Source organism: Lepisosteus platostomus, chromosome 11, assembly GCF_059453375.1.
Source record: "Lepisosteus platostomus isolate fLepPlt1 chromosome 11, fLepPlt1.hap1, whole genome shotgun sequence".
Taxonomy (NCBI): Eukaryota; Metazoa; Chordata; class Actinopteri; order Semionotiformes; family Lepisosteidae; genus Lepisosteus; species Lepisosteus platostomus.
Window position 1 is genome coordinate 13,607,442 of NC_142621.1, and position 19,363 is coordinate 13,626,804.

At 35.1% G+C, this 19,363-nt stretch overlaps 1 protein-coding gene across 19 annotated transcripts in view; it reads right to left on the reverse strand.

The window, feature by feature from the left end:
- The window catches only part of sgip1a (SH3GL interacting endocytic adaptor 1a), a 59,095-nt gene that overhangs the window by 28,062 nt on the left and 11,670 nt on the right, over positions 1-19,363 (reverse strand). For all 19 annotated transcript variants that reach the window (XM_088598554.1, XM_088598549.1, XM_088598538.1 and 16 more), the window contains exons 3-4: positions 2,135-2,198; positions 656-680 (exon numbers count right to left, since the gene is read on the reverse strand). In XM_088598554.1, the coding sequence (XP_088454680.1) occupies positions 656-680; positions 2,135-2,198 (89 nt within the window). The remainder of the gene's footprint in view (positions 1-655; positions 681-2,134; positions 2,199-19,363) is intronic.

Below are 19,363 nucleotides of genomic sequence, written 5' to 3' on the forward strand. Positions count from 1 at the left end.
GCTAGTTTGTTATTATAATTAATCACATTAATAAAGGACCTCAAAGCAGTTTACATATATAGGGAGCCACTTCCTTCCGCTTAGGTGCAGTACCCACCTGGGAGACACGTGGCAGCCATCATGCACCAGCAAGCCCATGACACAAAAGCAGTGAACATGTGCAGAACTAAGAAATTACTCACCAATTGACTTACAGGTAGGTCCAGTGGGGAATTCAGCTAGGACATTGGGGTTAACATACATTGCCGTGTGATCTTCCTGACCAAATAGTCAGGAACTTGAATGAACATCCCATCTGAAGTTCTCCTACAGCACGCTTTCAGTATTCACAACAGAGAATTCTGTTTTGGGGTAAGTTCTGGTCCAGAGAAAAGTGCGTCACCTATTAGCGCACCAACACTTACTACTGCATTCTGATTTTCCCTGGAGGTCTCCTAACTCAGTACTGAGACCGAGAGTACTGAATACTGACCAGGCCCAGTGTTGCTCAGTCTCTCTGATGAGATTAGGCTTAAAGGGGATAATGCTACTCTCATGTTATACTTGACAACTTTCAGTCCGTATTTTTTTCCTGAAAACTGTGCACATTATAATCAGCAATAAAACTCACAAAGAATGTTTAAATGCCTAATTAATATTAAAATATAATACTTACACTTCCATCTCTGTCTGGTGATCCTCTATAAAAGAAAAAAAAACATTAATATTATGAAAAGATAGGATATGAGTTATGTGGGCTTTTAGTGGTCTGAATAGATTTAAACACAAATGTGCTGTTTTAACTGATAAGTCTTAATACTACATACAGTATAGTGCATAATAGCTCATATGCAATGTAGAGGCATGATTAACCAAAACTCTAACTGAAATAACTTGCAAAGCTCAAACAAAACAAAAAAACCCCAAAAGAACAAGACTCAATACAAAGCCACAAACTGACTGGATTGATAACATACTGTAAACAATGTAGTTTTTCATTCATGTTTAAGTGAAAGTCTACTGTTGATGGTTGACTTCATAGTTTTCTGCTGTTGAGTTCCCATGCTATAGCTCTAGGGACAGGGTCTGATTCAGAAAACTGACTTACTGTATATTTTACTTAAAATGTAATATGTAAATATCAATATCCACAAATTCTGGTTGATTATCATTGTTGATAAGCATTCAGAAAAAGTTAAGAAATACTCTCCCTAGAATAGTTATAATTGCTTGAATTTGTATTAATCAGCACTGATAGTGAATTAGTAGCACTGTTATCTGGGACAGTGTCCTTTATCCTTAGAATTCACTTCAAGTTTGAGTTCACTTCAATAATGATGTACTTAATGTTAGCAGCCTGATAGAAAGGAATTCCATCACTATTCATTATTATACAGCATATGCTATATCATTTTTTCACTGACAATAAATAGCTACTAAATAGCTTGATAAAGTTGAAGAAAAGGGAATAATAGCTCATCCCACAAAACAACTTTTACTTGTTTTGATCTGAGCAACTTCAAAATGAAATGTCTAGTTCTGTAACAAAAGAAACAAAACAGACAAATAACATACAGAACAAGTATAAAATATGTGGTGTATCAGCCATGCAAACCATGTCTTTCTTGTGCATACTGTATTAATGTTCTGTATACATACAGTACAGTGAGAGAATAGGATTAAAACAGATGCACAAAGTGTTAGAAATAAAATGAGTCCACTTGGCAATAGTTAATAGCTAATTGATGTGAGGACCTCATCCAGCTGTTTCTTGAAAGAAGCAAGGGTATCGCCTTCAGCAACATGGCTGGGTACCTTGTTCTACACTCCCACTACTTTGTAGGGGGAAAGAAGCACTTCCTGTTCTTCCACACTTCCATGTTATTTCCACGTGTTCAGATTTCACTGTCCCTCCTAAATCTGAAGAAGTCTGTCGGGTTAACTTTGTCAGTGCCCTTAAGGATTTTGAATACACGCATCAAGTACATTCGTAATCTTCCCTGCCCAAGACCGAAAATGTTCAATTAAATGTCTTTGTCACACGGCCACTATTTCCTTTCAGAAATCTATTTTAAATACTGTAGGTGCAGGCACGGTTTTTCTATGTGACATTTCAAAAGGAGCCAAAGTGGGCAGATCCACCCAATTTACTTACGTAGAATCAGTGTCCTTTTCTTTCTTCCGTATGCCAAAGGCCTTTCTTGTACGCTTTTTCAATCCTGGGGAGCAAATAAAAAAAATACCATTCAACTTCATAACTGCACACATCAAATAGCCAGACATCAAAGGGTTACTGTGTGTATACTGTATGTACCGCTACACCATTGTTTTCAGCTTTTCTGTACACAAGAATAAAGGTAATGTAAGCACGCAAACCTGTGTCAGAAACCAAGATCTATTGGCATTGCATCAAAGGAAAATGTTTGATTTATTATTTACTGAAATGCAAGGCTATAAATAAAAACATATTTTAGATTTCAAGCAATTGAAGCAATCAATAGAAAAGAATCCTACTGGTAAGACTGAAGTGCATCTGATTTATTTTTCTCTGTTCTAAAATCTCATTTTTACCCATATTAAAAACAAACTAAAATCTATACATATGTATGCATGTTTCCATAAATAATGTGCATTGAAGGAAAGATTTAAGAACTGTGTTTCACATTTATTATAGCTTCTTGTATAAAAAGCAATGACAATTTAGAACTTTGGCCACGTAGACATTATGAGTTTCCGCTCAGATCTGTATTCTTAATACCTCATTATCTTCACCTAAACTACATTTAGTGCCAGACTGAAAATCCTAACCCTCATGATCTGACTTTCCTGAGTAATGAGTGCTGTGCAGGCCCTTGACACCTGACAGAACGCTTTATAGTACTATCTGCAAAGCATGGCATATCATATTACTCTCCCAGAAAGTGCAAAAAGGCCAATCTTTCCTTTCCTTTTTTTCTTTGTAGTAGCTGGGTGGTATTTGAATACAGCCAAAGAGGACTCAAACCATACATTCCACAGTTACTCCATATGAAAGTAAACTATATACCCTTTTACATCTCTTGTCAGGATAAAATTGCTATGTACTGTATATATAGCCTATATATCAAAATTAATATTTAAGTTACCACCACCTCGTCATTGAATTTTGAATTGGTTTCTAATTCATTGTGTTTCATTTACTTCAATAAATATTTACTGTACAATACATATAAGATTCCCAAACCTCCATATTCCTGGTTCATAGCCTACTGTTGGAGCACTTAAACATTAAGATACTATTTTCCACATAATGCTAGCAGGTCTGTTTGAAATTGTGATCTGGGCAGGCGAAGCAAGTATTATTTTCTTTGCCCAGAGGGCTTTGGCTAGATACAGTATAGGGGTCTGCTGCATTTATAACTTATAAATAAAGCATAAACTGGAAACAGCTGAACCACATCTATAAAATTGTAATAAACTGTCGCCGATATTTCTGAGCTACAGTCAATGAAATCAAACAGTAAATACTAAAACAGTGTTGAAATCAGCATGGACCTGCAAGAACATAAGGCTATACATGAGAGGAAGCCATTTGGACCCTTTAGCCAATTTGATAGTTAATTGATCCAAGGATCTCATCCAGTCTTTTCTTGAAAGAAGCCAGGGTATTGGCTTCAATGCATGACTGGGGAGTTTTTTTTTTGCCATACCCCCACAACCCACAAGTATTACATGCATTTTTAGACAAGAAAAGGAATACAGACAAAGAAAAACAAGACATTGTACAAAAAGCTAATCCTCTGGATACGTTTTGTCTCCTAAACCTGCATCAATTTGGAGCCACAAATTTTGCAAATTTGTAAAAGGCGTGACAAATTTACCCTCAACTTTTTGTAGCATAATGGTCATTCAGTTCATTACTCTGTTACACTATTTCTTTTGTTTTAATCAGAAATCCTTGCTTTTTATCTTAGTCATACTGCCAACCATCATCCCAACCCACACCCTGTAGGTCAAACATGCAAACAACATTCCAAATTTACAAGACAATTTATTTTTGGCAAATTTGTCTCTCCACATACAGTACAGTATATATTATTACTGAAAACACAAAAAAAGGCTACATAGACATGTAGTGGTCTGAATAGTGGCTTATGTTTTAGGGAGCAAGAGTAATGCCAACAGTGTCAAAGACCATAAAAAGGGTGGAGGACAAATGCATACAACAAGGTCTTCATAATTCAAAATGTTATTAAGTTAATACCCAGTCTTTAATTTACTCTTGAAAAGTCCTAGGCTTTCTGATATTTAAGTAAAACGGATATGAATTATTATTTGATTATATTGTGTGCATGTTTCCTTTTTATTGACATTGAACTAAACAAACCTATAAATAACACAATGATGGTACTACACAGTGTACAGTCATTCCTAATGCAATTTGCAAACAAATAAGGAGAAAATATATTTCATCCTTTAATGCAGGATTAATTTGTGGAGATGAAAAATAACGAGCTACCAACATTGTCGGAGCAAACTGTTTCAAATTTGATTTGTTTTAGTACGACTGCGGAAATGGTTAACATAATCAGGAAGTAATCTTAAGGACAACATAATTACATTAGTAACCAGCAACAGGACCTTCAGAAAACCAGTATTCACAACAATTATCATATAAGAGCAATGTAGTAAACCAGAAAAACTGCAAGAAAAATGGTCAGAAAAGAGAGCCCAGGAGGCTTAATTGCATACTATGTTTCACATATTTTATTTTAAGTCAATTAGTAAGAACCTTTTTAATTACTAATTTTGTTTAATAACTATCAATACAAAATGCTTATGTGAACAGAATTACCATAATAAATATTTGATTAGCACAATATATTAGATTACATTTTGTCCCATGGCTATATACATTCTGTACACTTTGCAGTGACTGAAGATATCGTGACAATTGTATTATTGATATTAAACACTATCCACATAACATATACATTAAAATCTGCCTATTTATTAGTTATCTTTCTACAGCTTAGCAAAATAAGGTATTATAGTTTCCTTAAAGAAAATTCCAAGGTGAAACTAAGAATAATAGTGCATAAACCCAAATAAATTATATTAATAAATACCATGCAATACATCAAAAGTGGAGTGTAATGAGTGTTACCCAGTGAGGTCTTAACATTATCGCAGGCATAAAAATGAAATCTTAGGCCTGAGCATATGACATAATGAGAGCAGAAGGCTAACACTTTGCTACAAAGGAATTCAGCTCTACAGTGATTGACAGTCAAGATATTCAAAGACTCAGAGAAGCTTCACATGTGGTATGATTCATCCATATTCTGTTCTTCTGAGAAGGCTGAAGGAGCTCCTTTGAATCTCTGTCATCAAAGATTTCATATCTGGAATGAAGCAGAACCATGAAGGGAGTCCTGTGTCACACAGACAACTGCGTCACAGGAATTTGTGCAGTTTCTATGATGTTATACATCCAGTAACCCTTTTTGTTCATCTGTGTAAGCTACACTTCATGACAAAAAAAGTACTTTAGCAAATTAAAAACCACATTAAAAACCATAGCAATATTTTGGTGAGTTGTGCTTTTTTCTTGATAACAAGCAACAGCAGTTTAAGAGTTATCCAGAATTCGGCAGTCAGAATCCTGTCCATGTCTTGTGCAAGTGGTTACATCACTCCTATCTTGGAGTCCTTGCACTGGCTTCCTATTAGACTTTATTAGGGTCTATTAGGCTTTGTGGCCTTCAAAATCCTCTTGCTCACTTATGAGGCTCTACATGGCTTCATGGCTCTACATGGCACCCCAGTATCTGTCTAACTTACTATTGTCCTACTCCTCACCTCGCAACCATTGCTCATCTAATTCTTGTCTCCTGTCCGTCCCAAGACTGTCTACATTCTCTGGATGACAGGGCCATCTCTTGCTATGCCTCAAAGCTCTGGAATTCTATCCAGCTCTAGAATTCTATCCTTAAGGATATTAAAAAGTCAATTTTCCTGAGCACTTTAAAATCAAGATTCAAAACCTTCTTCTTTTGGGCTTTTATTTAATTACTTTTGAATCTGCACTTTGCTTTCCTACTGTATTCCAAACTCTTTTTAAATCTGCATAATTCTGCTGTCTCCTCTCATTGTGTGATTTGTTTCTTATTATAAAGCGCTTTGAGAAGCCACTTTTAAAGGTGTTATAAAAATAAAGTTAAGTATTACATTACTATTATTAAAAGTAGCAATATTTAGTAATGGTAATAAACTAGTGATTAACACTGTTCAGAGTGCTTAACTAAAATGGGAAAGTTTATAACTAATGTTTTAGGTTATACATGTATGCTTTTCTTGTAGGCTTATATTTGTTATGTGTAATGTTTGTTAATAAATGAATGCCTGTGCTGAGATACAAAATGTCCATTCAGCTACTAACTAAAAAATTAAAAGTGGATCAATGAAAAAGATGTGCTTTGTGTATTGAAAATAATAAAGCATGTTGTTAAAGCCAGAAAACAGACTTCAGACATGGAAAATGTTGATCTCATCTTCAAATGATCATGGAGTGAATAGTCAGATTTAACAGGGATTAAATATAATTAAAACTGCAAACTTCTCTTTGAGGATGAAACCAGCATCAAACAAGTGTCATTGGTGTACTGCTCTTTATTTAATGTGGTATTTTATTATATATTTTATATATATTATATAATATATATATATATTTATTATATAGATATAGTTAATCCAAGAACTATTAAAGCTGCATTACAGATAAATTACAAAACAATACATAGAAACTCTGAGCAGGGGAACGAGAAAGGGGTATGGATTTTACATAAAGGAACCCCTTAATTAACAGCAGAACTGCAATGAAGTACAGTATGATAATCAGTTTCTGAAAACAGCAACTACAGTATTTGATTTTTTCAGTTGAAAACTTAACTGATTGTCCCCAGTAGTTTAAATTTGTAAATTAACTATACCTGCTTAACTACCACTTGCAAGCATTAATAACTTCTCAATATACAGAGAAATTAAGATTTATAAATAGTTTAAGAACAATTTATTTGCCAATTAATAATAAACTAGTAAATAATCTCGTTTCAGGTGCAGTGCCTCTAACTGAATATTCAACTGTACTGCAATGCATTATTTTTATAGTACGATTAGAGGTATGGCAGCATTTCAAATGAAACTATTAGCCTGAGCCAGTGATCCGACTGTTTAATTATGACATTTAACACAGTAATTAATATTTTCATTACAGCTGTGGATTTACTGAGAAAAACACAATGCTCTGATCTGATCTGATCACCTTATGTCTCAAAACAATCCAAAAAAATATAATTTTCTTGTTAGGGGAATGCTTATCATGGGTAATATTACACTCATTGGCATAATTTTCTAAAGATTATGTTCACTGTATTTAGTGTATTGTATTAAGTGTGTATTAAGTCAATGCATTTCCTCAAGCTATTCGTAATCACTACAGTCATTTCTGTCTTTAAACACTTAAACAAGAATACCAGCAGATCATCCTTTTAAGAAAAGGCACAATTTAGCTTTTAAAAAAACAGCATCATGCAAGTAATATTTTAATTTGTATGAACATTTAATTATGCATCGCTGAAATATTTTATCAGCATCTAATGTACACATAAAATGGTGTGGAAAAGTTTGCAAGACTTGCTTTCCTTCTTATAAATGTTAATTTCTTTAGCTTGAACTCAGCCATTTTAGTAGTGGAGTAAGATTTCAGCCATTTGAGCTTTTTTTTCAGATTAATTTCATTTATCCCTGTAGTGCTCACGTCAGGCAGGCTCACAGAGTCACTCCTAGTAAGGAGCCCAATATCATGTGACACAAAGAGATCTTCCTATTGGACACAGTTCATTTCTAAAGGGATTTGTGTTATAGTCAGAGTGGAATGCAAACTCATTCTGCAGTAAAGAACCCATTTATAAAAGACCATAAAAGCAGGCAATGTTTACTCATACAGTTACTGTATGTCATAAAACATTTATCATAGTTCACGTGATATGCTTTATTCCAGATAAGACTGAAAATACCATTTGTCATGCAAGAAACCAAAACATTTCATATCAATGCAGTATTACAGATAAAAACATTAGAAGACTAACAATACTGTACAACAATCTTAATGGCCTATCTTTAGGTAAACATTTGAACATATAGACATCTTAAAACCAACTTACTAGAATAATACAGAAGCTCTGGACCACTGTGTTTGATTGACTGTTGTGAAATAAATAAAACCACTGCAATAACCTGTAGAAAAAGCTGTACTATAAGAGGATTTGTAAGGTACAAATTCTACTTGCTGTAGTTGGAATCAAGTCCAATCTGTGAAACAAGGGCATGGGAAAGGGTGAATATGGGGTTGCAGTAAATTGATCAAGACAAAAAGATTAGTAAGTTTCATGGAGAATAGTTTTTCATAATAATAATAATAATAATAATAATAATAATAATAAACTTTATTTTATATAGCGCCTTTAAAGGTGGCTTCTCAAAGCGCTTTACAGGATGACAACAACAATAAATAAGAAGAAGACACAAGATAAAACACAATTACAATATCAAGAGGAGACCGTGGATGGTGGTACTAAGAAAAGCAGAAGGGTGAAGAACGAAACCAGTTAAGTAAAGGCTTTTCTGAAGAAAAGGGTTTTGAGTCTGGATTTGAAGGAGTTTAGAGAAGGTGACTCTCTGATTTCCTTGGGGAGAGAGTTCCAGAGCTTGGGGGCATAACAGGAGAAGGCCCGGTCACCCATACAATGTAGACGGGCTTGGGGGACAGTAAGGAGAGCAGAATTAGAAGAGCGAAGGTTGAGAGGTGGGGAGTAGGGTGATAATAGTTCAGACAGGTACTGAGGTGCCAACCCATGCAGAGCCTTATAGGTGAGCATGAGGATTTTAAAGTCTACACGGAACTTGACCGGAAGCCAGTGCAAGGACTCCAGGATAGGAGTAATGTGAACACTTGCACTAGACCTGGTCAGGATTCTGGCTGCTGAATTTTGGACATACTTCAGTTTGTTCAGAGTAGATTTAGATACCCGAGCGAGTAGAGCATTATAGTAGTAAATTCGAGAGAATACAAATGTGTTGATCAGCTTTGCAGCCACAGTTAGTGATAGCATAGGGCGTAGTCTAGCGATATTTCTGAGGTGAAAAAAAGATGTTTTGACAGTATGCTGCACATGTGGATCGAATGTTAAGCCATTTTGGCTACATTCAATTCAGCTGAACTTTTCTCAATGAACAATGTATGATTACCAGCAGGCATGAGAAAATAAACTTTAATTTAATTTAACTCTTCAGATGCTGGTTTAACATAAAAACCTTCCAGATACATCAAACCTCCAGTTCCAGGACTGGACACCCTTGATGAATCTTTAAAAATCTTTGCACCCTATGTTAAGATTCCATCAGCTCTAGTTCAACATTAAATAACATAGTTAACAGCTAGGATTTAAATGTAGGGTAATTTGCAGGAGGGGAAAGGCAGATACCAAACGTCATCCTCAAAGCTGTACTTGTGTTCATGTCACAGGAAGTTGCATTTAATGAAAAACAAATTCACTTCCCCTATATAGAAGCCAATAGATTTGTATTGTCAACTAATAAAAGTGAGTTCTCACGTTTATGCAGTGCTTTCTAATCCAAATTATTAAAATGTCTTTACATATAAAAGGAAACACACTTGATTATCCACTGAAGAGCAATATCCACCTCAAAGGTTCAACAGACCTAATATGCCAGATGCCAAACTACACCACAAGTCAAATAGAGAAATAACAAATTACTTCACCAATTGAATTAGGGGCCAATGTTTGAAAGACCAGACTGATCTAGTCCAGAGTAGGATTTAGCCAGGACACCAGGCTTGAGGCACCTACTTGCACATACGAAATCTTTAATGACACAGATTTCAGAACTTTGTTTTAATTTTTCATCTGAAAAATGGTCCCTTCTACACAGTCTGCTCAGTTACCCTAATGGAATTATTATTCAGAGGAGAGTGTCACCTACTGGTCCACCAACATGATTTACAACAGCAACTTTTAACTTATAACTTATAGGGATCCGATCTCAATCCCGACCTCAACCAGTTCTACTTAACTTCTAAAATCCTTAGAGAGCAAGCTATAAGATTGTGTGTTGTTTTCAGAATCAGAATGTACTTTATTGTCCACATACAGAGGAACATTTCCTTTGTCCTCACTTAGACACCAAAAAAAGAGGACATAGAACATTCAGTGGATTTTAAAGATGTAAAATATTGACATAATGTGAGCTGCATGCATAAATATCTCATCAATGCAATGCAGGTCAGGAGTTTAAAAGAGTAATGGTACTTGGAATTAATGACTTCTTAAAAATGTTTTCTGTGACCTTTGGTACTCTTTGAAACATTGTCCAGTTGTTATTTTCATGACAATTCAAGTTTAGCTGCATAAACCATTTACATGTAAAATGAAATGCAAATACAAACTTTAGTATTTTAATTTTTTTCCATTAAAAGTTCAATATTATTTGTATATCCAGTGGAGTTTTGGACTATAGAATAAGAGGCTTAGTAACCTGTTAAGTTTTATTACATATATAAAATGGTAAATAATGATATGAATCAATAGATACTGTACAGTATATAAGCAGAAACTATATACATCTGTCTTTCAGAAAGGTATTATGGAAGATTTAAAATCATACGGTATGTGTTTAATTTTATTAAACTATATTTAGCTCCAGGAACTACATGCATTGTTCCAGATTACTTGGGAGAATAACCTAGGGTAGAATAGAAAACAATGAAAGTAACAAAAGTCATACACAAAGTAGTAATGAACACACACAAACCTATAAAAATATACTTGTGATCAACAATGGAAAAAAAAAAGTCTGCTTTTACCTGCAGAAATTTTGTCCCATATCCCAGAGAACACCAGATTAGAAGCTCAAAAAATAATCATCTTCTAAAAAAGTTCTAGCTACTATGTTTTATCTAGAAAAAAAAACTCTAGTTAAATTCTTTAGTACATATATTTGAATTGTTATATACTGTATCATTCTTATCCTCCAAACTCTTTTCATTGCTCATACAGATACTGTAAATAATTAGAGCATGTATTTCAGTTAGTCACTATGTATATGTAAGAAGAGAAGTTAACATGTTTACAAGGTCTTCACATGATACAACGTTCATCAAATTTCACTACAAATTTACTTAACATTTCCAGTATTATTACATAAAAAAATATTCTCTAACATCACCAATTCAAAAAATAATACTTTACTGTAATTCAGCCTTTATAATATTCTATTTAATTGAAGTTGCCCGTTTGGGTATTTAAGCATCTGGAAGTTCTGATTTGTACAGCATATAATGACTGAGTGAGCAACACCTAATTTAATAATGGGTGACAAAAGATGAGACTAAAAAGGACATGATAATGGCTCATTCTTCAAGATCTGAAACCAAGTTTCTTCGTGCATGTAAGGATTGTGTGCACATGCTTTTCTGAAGCTCAGCTATTAAAGTGTCCATGCCCATGTTGAATTATTTTCATTAGCAACTTTTGCATTTGGTAACCAAAACACAAAATGTTCTCTCTCAGTGCACGGTTATCATAAACACTTCCATTTTTGTCATGAACACAAGTGTGGATGTCTTCAAGACTGATTACAGGTTCCAGCAACAAAAGCATGATTATTAAACACTGCCTTAAGGTTGTCAAACCATTAAATAGAGTTAGAAGGTTTTCGCCGTTATTGTTGTTCTTTTTCAGAAGCAATAAAATCTATTTTTGAATGTCTGTCACAGAGGAAAAGAAAACAGTCATAATTCAGTTTCACTTTTATTTTAATTACATTTCAAGAAATTAACACACTAAAGGAAAACCAGCAGAAGGTATCTTAACATTTCCTGTCTGTCTGTACAGTGCAGAATTCCGTTTCTCGGGCAAAAAGCTGAGTAGGACAGCAATTATCATTACAAAGGCAACAACCTCAGCCTCAATGATACTGTAGTCTAGCACTCTTCAGAGCGGCATTCTGGCCACTGAGTGACACCTTCATGCTAATTATTCTTACTTTCATATAATTACAGACCCTTCAATGTTTAAATTGCCTGGGATACATTTTCCAAAAGAATTCAAAATTAGGGTTTTGTTCATGTATGGCTTATGGAAAAAGATTAGAATAAAGGCACAAGGAAGAATAAAACAACTTTTAAGAGTGCCCTAGGTGGAGCAATAGAAAATATAATATTTTTAAAATCAAGGTTTGTATACAGCATGAGTAGGGCGAAGCTGTTACCTCTTCTCCGAGGTGGAGTGGGTTTTTTAAATGCCTTGCCTCCCACCCAGTCATCCTACACTTCTGCACTCTGTCCTGCTTTAAGGCTATCTCATCACAAATTATTGGCAGAAAGAGGGCTTTCGTCCAGTTATATTACATATCACAAATGTTACCAGAGAAAGCAAAATAAAAGTATGCATGAGTGGGCTTAAGAATGATTAAACTCATATTTAGTAGCTGAATCATAGCTTCTTCTGAACCTTTGATAGAATGATTAGAACAACAAACTCCTGTAGTTTCAAAAATTATACTCTATGCAAAAGGTAAGCTTTAAATTGTAGAAATTTAAAATCTTAGAACTGACACGACACAAGAAACCGACATGTCCATTGAAACATATTCACAAGCAAGAGAACTAGGAATTTTATTTTCTTAAAGATTTTTTTATTTTACCAGCAAAGATGTCAGAACTTTCCTGAAGAAACACATTGGCATCTAAGTTAATTCTTTAAAAGTGCTGTCTGTGGCAGCATTTGCACTCTTTATGGAAGCTTTGTCTTTCATTTAATTTAAATTGTAGTTGAATAAATGTAATGTCAATGAATAAATCAATTTTTTATCTTTGCAGTTGTTTGATATAAATTAAATGGTGCAGTATGGGTAGCCAATAGGACCTAATGAAAACCAAATAATAATGGTATTTATCAGTCTAGCAATTTGGTCTCTTCTGCATATTCATAATTTTTCAGGATATTGTTTCTGTTGCACTTGACCATATTCCCACACTACCTTGTGCTAAGTTTTTAAGTAAGAACAATTTAGTTCCAAATCCAATCCATCAGACGTATCTCAGATTTCTACAAAGACATTCACTATCATCAATTCAGTAGAAAAGTACAAATCTAAACAAAACTCAATATGTAGTCAATTTTGTTTAAAATGATATCAGCTTTCAAAATGCATTGTGATGGCTGGATATTTTAATTTGTTTTTAAATAAAACAATGTTTATTAATGTCCTTTGACTTTATGCATAGAATACAGATTATTTGTTAAGAAATCACAAGTTACAAAAATGAACAAATAAGTAATGATTCCATACAATTTTTTCATACAGTTTCCAGCCTAAAATGGAATAAATCAGAGCCACCAAATGAAAAAATTTCACAAACAAGATTTTCACAGCACATCAAAGAAGTGCAAACATCTGGAAGACAAATCTGACAAATGACATCGGAAGATGATGGTCCATTAGCATTGCTTATACTCTCTTCCAACTTGCATAAAAAATGAATCAATTTACCAACAAAGCAAGTTAAAAGTACAATGCTTATGAAACATAGTAGTACATTAAAAAGTAGAATACAGTCGCAAATAGCCAAATTCACATATAACCAAGTCCAGAAATATACCATTGTATAATGTTATGTATATACAGTATATACTATATATGTATGATTAAAAGACATTAGTAATCCTCACTTATTTGATAGTTAAACTATTAATGCATTGTCTTTAAGTTCATCTAAATACTATTGATCAACTGAAAGAAACAACAGTAATCACAAAAGGGATTGCTATCAGTTAAAATAAAGAGCATGAATCCCTCCTCCACAGCCAGGAGATGCCTGCACATTCTCTCTAGGCACATCCCACTGTAATGAAACTGTCAGTGTGTTACACTTGGGCAAGCCACAGCTCACAGCCTTTGGTCTCCTCAGAAACATGGTACATTCAAACGAGGAGTCGAACACCTCCCAGGGTTGTATTGTCCCAACCACATGGCGCTAATTAACAGAAGACTGTTCTATCAGCGGAGGAAATTTAATTCCTGATGTGTCAGTGATCCTGTCCTCTATCAGTTAGGTGCTTCTGACCAAAGAAGCGCTTACAGCACAACTAGTCCAATTCCCAGCAGGACACATAGTCTGAATCCTGCCCAACTATATCTCTTTCTATCTTGAACCAGCTCTGCTGTCAGCACCCCACCTGTCCTCTACCAAGCACCAGACCAGTGGCACAGAACTAAAACCCCCTGTCTGATAACCCAGCATGGCAGCGCAGCCACCCTGCCCAGATCAGCCCTGACAGCTGTGCTCATCTAAAGTCCAGATCAGCCTATCTGTTAACACCTGTTCTTATGTCAATCTCTTGCCAGCCTGCTCTCCGACCTCCTTCGGCAATCTTCGTCTGCTTTCGTCTCTCGCCTGCACTGGGCTCAGGCTTCTGGATTTTTCAGCCTGTCAGCAAGACGCGGCTTTCTCCATCTGCTCGCTGCGTCATAACACAGTGAGCCTGTAAAGACTGTAAAGTCATCTCCAGCCTGTCATTTCCCTTGCCCCAGATACATAACTGGAAACATTGTTTGTTAGAATGTAAAAACGACCACATTGAGATGAGGATGCCGGGTAGTGGGCACTTGGGCAAGCACAGGGAGAGGCTCCCTCACTCACAGACTCACGGGATTGCTAGATTAATTTTACAGTCCCGGACTGTAGCCCCATTAATTTGAAAATTGCACTTAATGACCTTTGGCTCAGTTTCATCCCACTCTGCTCTTCTTCCACATAAGACCTCATTGGTCAGACTGAGTCACAAATTAGCAAATTCTCAAAAATTAATTTTCAGATGACAAGACCCTGCTGTACTTCAAGTATCTTGATATATTCTCTGAGTTACAATGCTGATGCTGAAGGTTTAATTATCATCTTGTACTAATGTTGGCAGTAATTGCCATTTTTTGCTTTTTATAATTTTCTGAGCAAACTGAAGTCCAGCTTAGGCTGTGATCACATTTGCAGTTCAAGTTTGTCTCAATTTCTTTCCTGTCATGTACATCTACTGAAAACCTAATAATGAAACAACTTTAATTAATTTCTCACATTACTGTGAGTATACTATAGTATTAACTCTCTTTTAACCCATTAAAATCTCTCCTGTAAGAAACTGGTAGCCTTTACTTACATTCCCCACTGAGGCCACACAACAGTGCTTCAGAAAAAGGAGACTCAAGGTAATATCCCATTGAATAGGACCTGTCTGATATCCTTAATGTTTCCTCAACCTTGCCAGGAGTAGCAATTCACTTCAGCTGAAGGAAAGCTTCAGGAAGGAGTGTTTTTTGTGAAGGAGATGGGAAAGAAATGAATAAACTATGCTAACCAATAATGCTGTAAGACTGTCATATACAGGTACTGTATGTGAAAGGAACTCATTAATCTCCATGAGACAATGTATGTGTGCACCTTCAGCTAAGGAGCAGATCACCTACATTCTATAATGGCAAACAAAACACTGAGAGTGTTTCTGCTCAAGGTGATTTGCCCAAGATAAAGAGACCACCTGAAATTGTTCTGCCAACAACTGTGTCTTCCATGATGACCCTGTCTCATTGCATAGTGCTAGAAAATGAGCTGCAGTTCAATTTTGTTTTCATAGAAAAGGAATTAGGTTCTTTTTTACATTTTTAAATTAATATTCTATATCTACAGTTTTTGCAGGGAGGAAATGATAGGGAGCTCTTTTACACTTTCAAAAAAGCAGAGACAAATTTATCTTGCAGTTTGTGATCTAGATGTACTGTCATCATTTATGGAACCACTGATACTCTTTTAGTATGTAGCTGTGTTCTGTCACTATCTGAGATCTAAAAATGGGAAAATCTGAGATCTTTTTCATGTTCATTACTTTCATAGTGACTACTTGTGTTTGCTAATATCCTTAATACCATAAATGTGTTCCTTATTGGTTATAGGGAGATGGGGCTTTACAGCCTTAAAAAATCACTATCTCATACACATGCTTTGGATTTTCTATGCCAATCCTATTTAGTCACAGTTATTATCACAGGTCAAAGTCAAAATATTCTAAATGAGATTTCATTTTGGTCCTGTAATTGGTGTCAGGATATTTAATGAGGATGACGATCATAGTAATTGCCTTAAACATGATTCTTCTTGTATGCCTTAAAACCATGTTTTGCCCTGGATTATGCAAGCAATATGTCACTGCTGGGTACTTTTGTCATGAACCTTGAGGGTACTGTATCTACCATACCAGGACATCTATATATTGGCCTGTATATTGTAAATACCTGTGATGATCCCAAATCTTTTAATATTAGTGTGTATAAAAATAAGAATCACCTTGCCATATTTATCTTCATAAAATGAGTAAAGGAAGAAATTAGTATTTCATAAAGCCTACACGTTCAGTGCAACTGCATGAGGATGACATTTTACATTTCCTGTCTTGATCACACAACATGCAAACAAATTTCACCACCCCTGAAGTGAGCTTCTTTCCTTTCTTAAACTATGTGAGCTAAAGTTGAAAATGAAGCCTGAGTCACCGTCTGCCATTACAGCTGTGAAGCAACACCAGCAGTTGACTCACACCTATTGCAGATCACTTTGAAACACATACTGTAAATGGACAATCCAGCAATTCAGTCATTCTCTTCCAAACACAGCAGCCACACACTACATTTAACTTGTCAATAGCAATCAGAACACAGCGTCAGCTCTCTGAATTGAAAGCTAATGAACAAAAACGTTTTATTTTTTAAATTGACACTTAAATATGTGGAATTAAGTAGGTTTAATGGTTCAATTTCACCTACAATTATATTTCTCCATAGTACTCCATTGCTAGATTTTTCTTTCTTTCATGTGCATGTTTATTTCTGATTGTGAAATTAAGCAGACCAGTGAAATTCTTTTTGAACACAAATCAAATGACATATCAATAATGAACAGAAAAGCATCTCATAATAAAGTAGTTAACTGTGGACATTATGTTTCAGTAACTCAGCCCCATCTTCAAACCCTTGTGCCAAATACAGCACCACTATTACAAAAGAACAGCTTCAGTCATAAAAAAATAAAGAAAAGGCTAAAGAGAAGCTTTGAAAAAAGCAAGTTATGCTTTCACATTAATAATATCTACAGTACAGTAAATCAGCTGAACAGGTATTAGTTCCAAAAAATATAACATAATATAACATAAGAAGTAAACGTCTGTTACTGCACTATGCTCAAGGTCTTTTTCTTAAGTCAAAGACTGAAGAAATTATATTATACTTAATTATATTAAGACTTAATAACATAATATAATATAATATAATATTATATATCATCAAAAAAACATAGATATTAACTGGAAAAGCCCATGTGATATAATATTTATGCAGGACAGCAGGACTGGATATAACTTGACCTCAAAATTAATCTAATAAAGCAGTGGAAAAGAGACAGAATACAGAGATAAAAATAAGAGTTGGGCTCAAACGCTACAGTCTGCCACATGGTTATGATTTTTTTCACAGTTTTCTCTACCACCATTGTTCATCTTTATGATGCATTATATCCCCGAGAAGAAATTACCCCTGGCAGAACACAGCTAATTCAAATGACTCACTGCCTCTTCAAAGGAAACGACTTCACTCTGCAAACTCCTGTCAGTAACAATTTTAACAAAATATTATACATAACATGCGATGACAGCTACTCTCATAATCAAAGGCTTCATCCAAGCCAACCATTTCCCAGAAGAAATCATGCTCCAAATGTGTGCTATACAGTACATACCTTATATGATATAACATTTTCTCATTTTATATCCATTTTACTCTTGAACCTTAAATTAGCTCTTTCATAAATCATCATGATATGTTTAAGTTTACATGTGCATGATTTTCAGTTATCAAGTATTACTATAAGGGTATGAATCTTCTATTTTTTTCTGTTTTTCTAGTTGTTTAAAGGTTCTATCACACATAATTGAAAATTTTCTAACAGCCTCATCAAATTCAGTGTCGTAGGGGTGCTGGAGCCTGTCTCAGCAAGCATTGGGCATAAGGTGGGGTAAACATTAGACAGGACTACTGGAAAGTCAACTAGACAAATTATAGTTACATGATCAATACATGATCAATAAATCTCAGGTTGGAACATCCAATGCAAAGCTAAATGTGATTTGAGATTATTTAGTTTTAGTTGTGGAAGATGTTGTTCTACTGTATAAATATTCTGTAATATGATTTAAAACATTATTAAGATCTGTATTTAACCTTGGTTTAAACAGTGTTTATGTTACAGGTGATTTTTTCCACTTCTATGAAAACAAAATTAGCTTGAAGTTTATAGTTTCCAACTTTAGATATTACATTTAACTGTCACTTGCATCTACATTTCTGCACCATATATTTTACTTAGAAGTTTGGTATTGTTTGGTATTTTTGACATTTACCAAAAGGTCAAAGGCAAAGAGAGGTATGACAGCAAGTCACAGAGCACAGCACCACAGCGCTCCAGGAGACACACAGCTGGAGATAATTACTTCCCTCGCAAAATACATGCATAACTGTTGTAATTTATGATCGAGTAAAAGTGCTCTTATACAGTATGAGCAACTGGTGTGTGAATGTGATTATGAAACAGAAGCTGGTGAACACAGAGACAGTGTATTTATACAGTACAACAGGAGTATCACCTGTTCGAGACCAGACCACCTGACGTATTTCCCTCCATTGTCTCCCATACATACAAAGATCCATATTGTATATATATTCATGGTCAGCATGGTGGTACAGAGTTTAGTATTGCTGCCTGGCAGTGCTGGGGCCCTGGGTTAAATTCTGGACTTGGGGTGCATGGAGTTGGTATGTTCTTCCCATGTTCATGTGGGTTTCCTGCAGGTGCTCCAGTTTCCTCCCCAAAATCCAAAAACATAGTGGTAGGATAATTGGCTTCTGGTAAAATGGCCCCTAAGGTGTGAGTGTGTCTTTTCTCTGTCAGCCCTGTGATAGACTGGTGTCCCCTCCCAGGTGTATGACGCTTTGTGCCCATTGCTTGCTGCTATAGGCTCCAGTTCTCCTGTAACCCTGAAGAAATGGTTAGAAAATGGATGGATGAATATACAGTATATTAATTTCGGGTAAAACTCTTATCTCTTATGGATAAGCTGTATGGCTGGCATAACTAAACCATCACTGGTGCCTGAAGCAGGATTACTATACATCTTACTATAAAAGATACTGTGGCAAAGCTTTCAATGCATCTGAGCCTGATTAA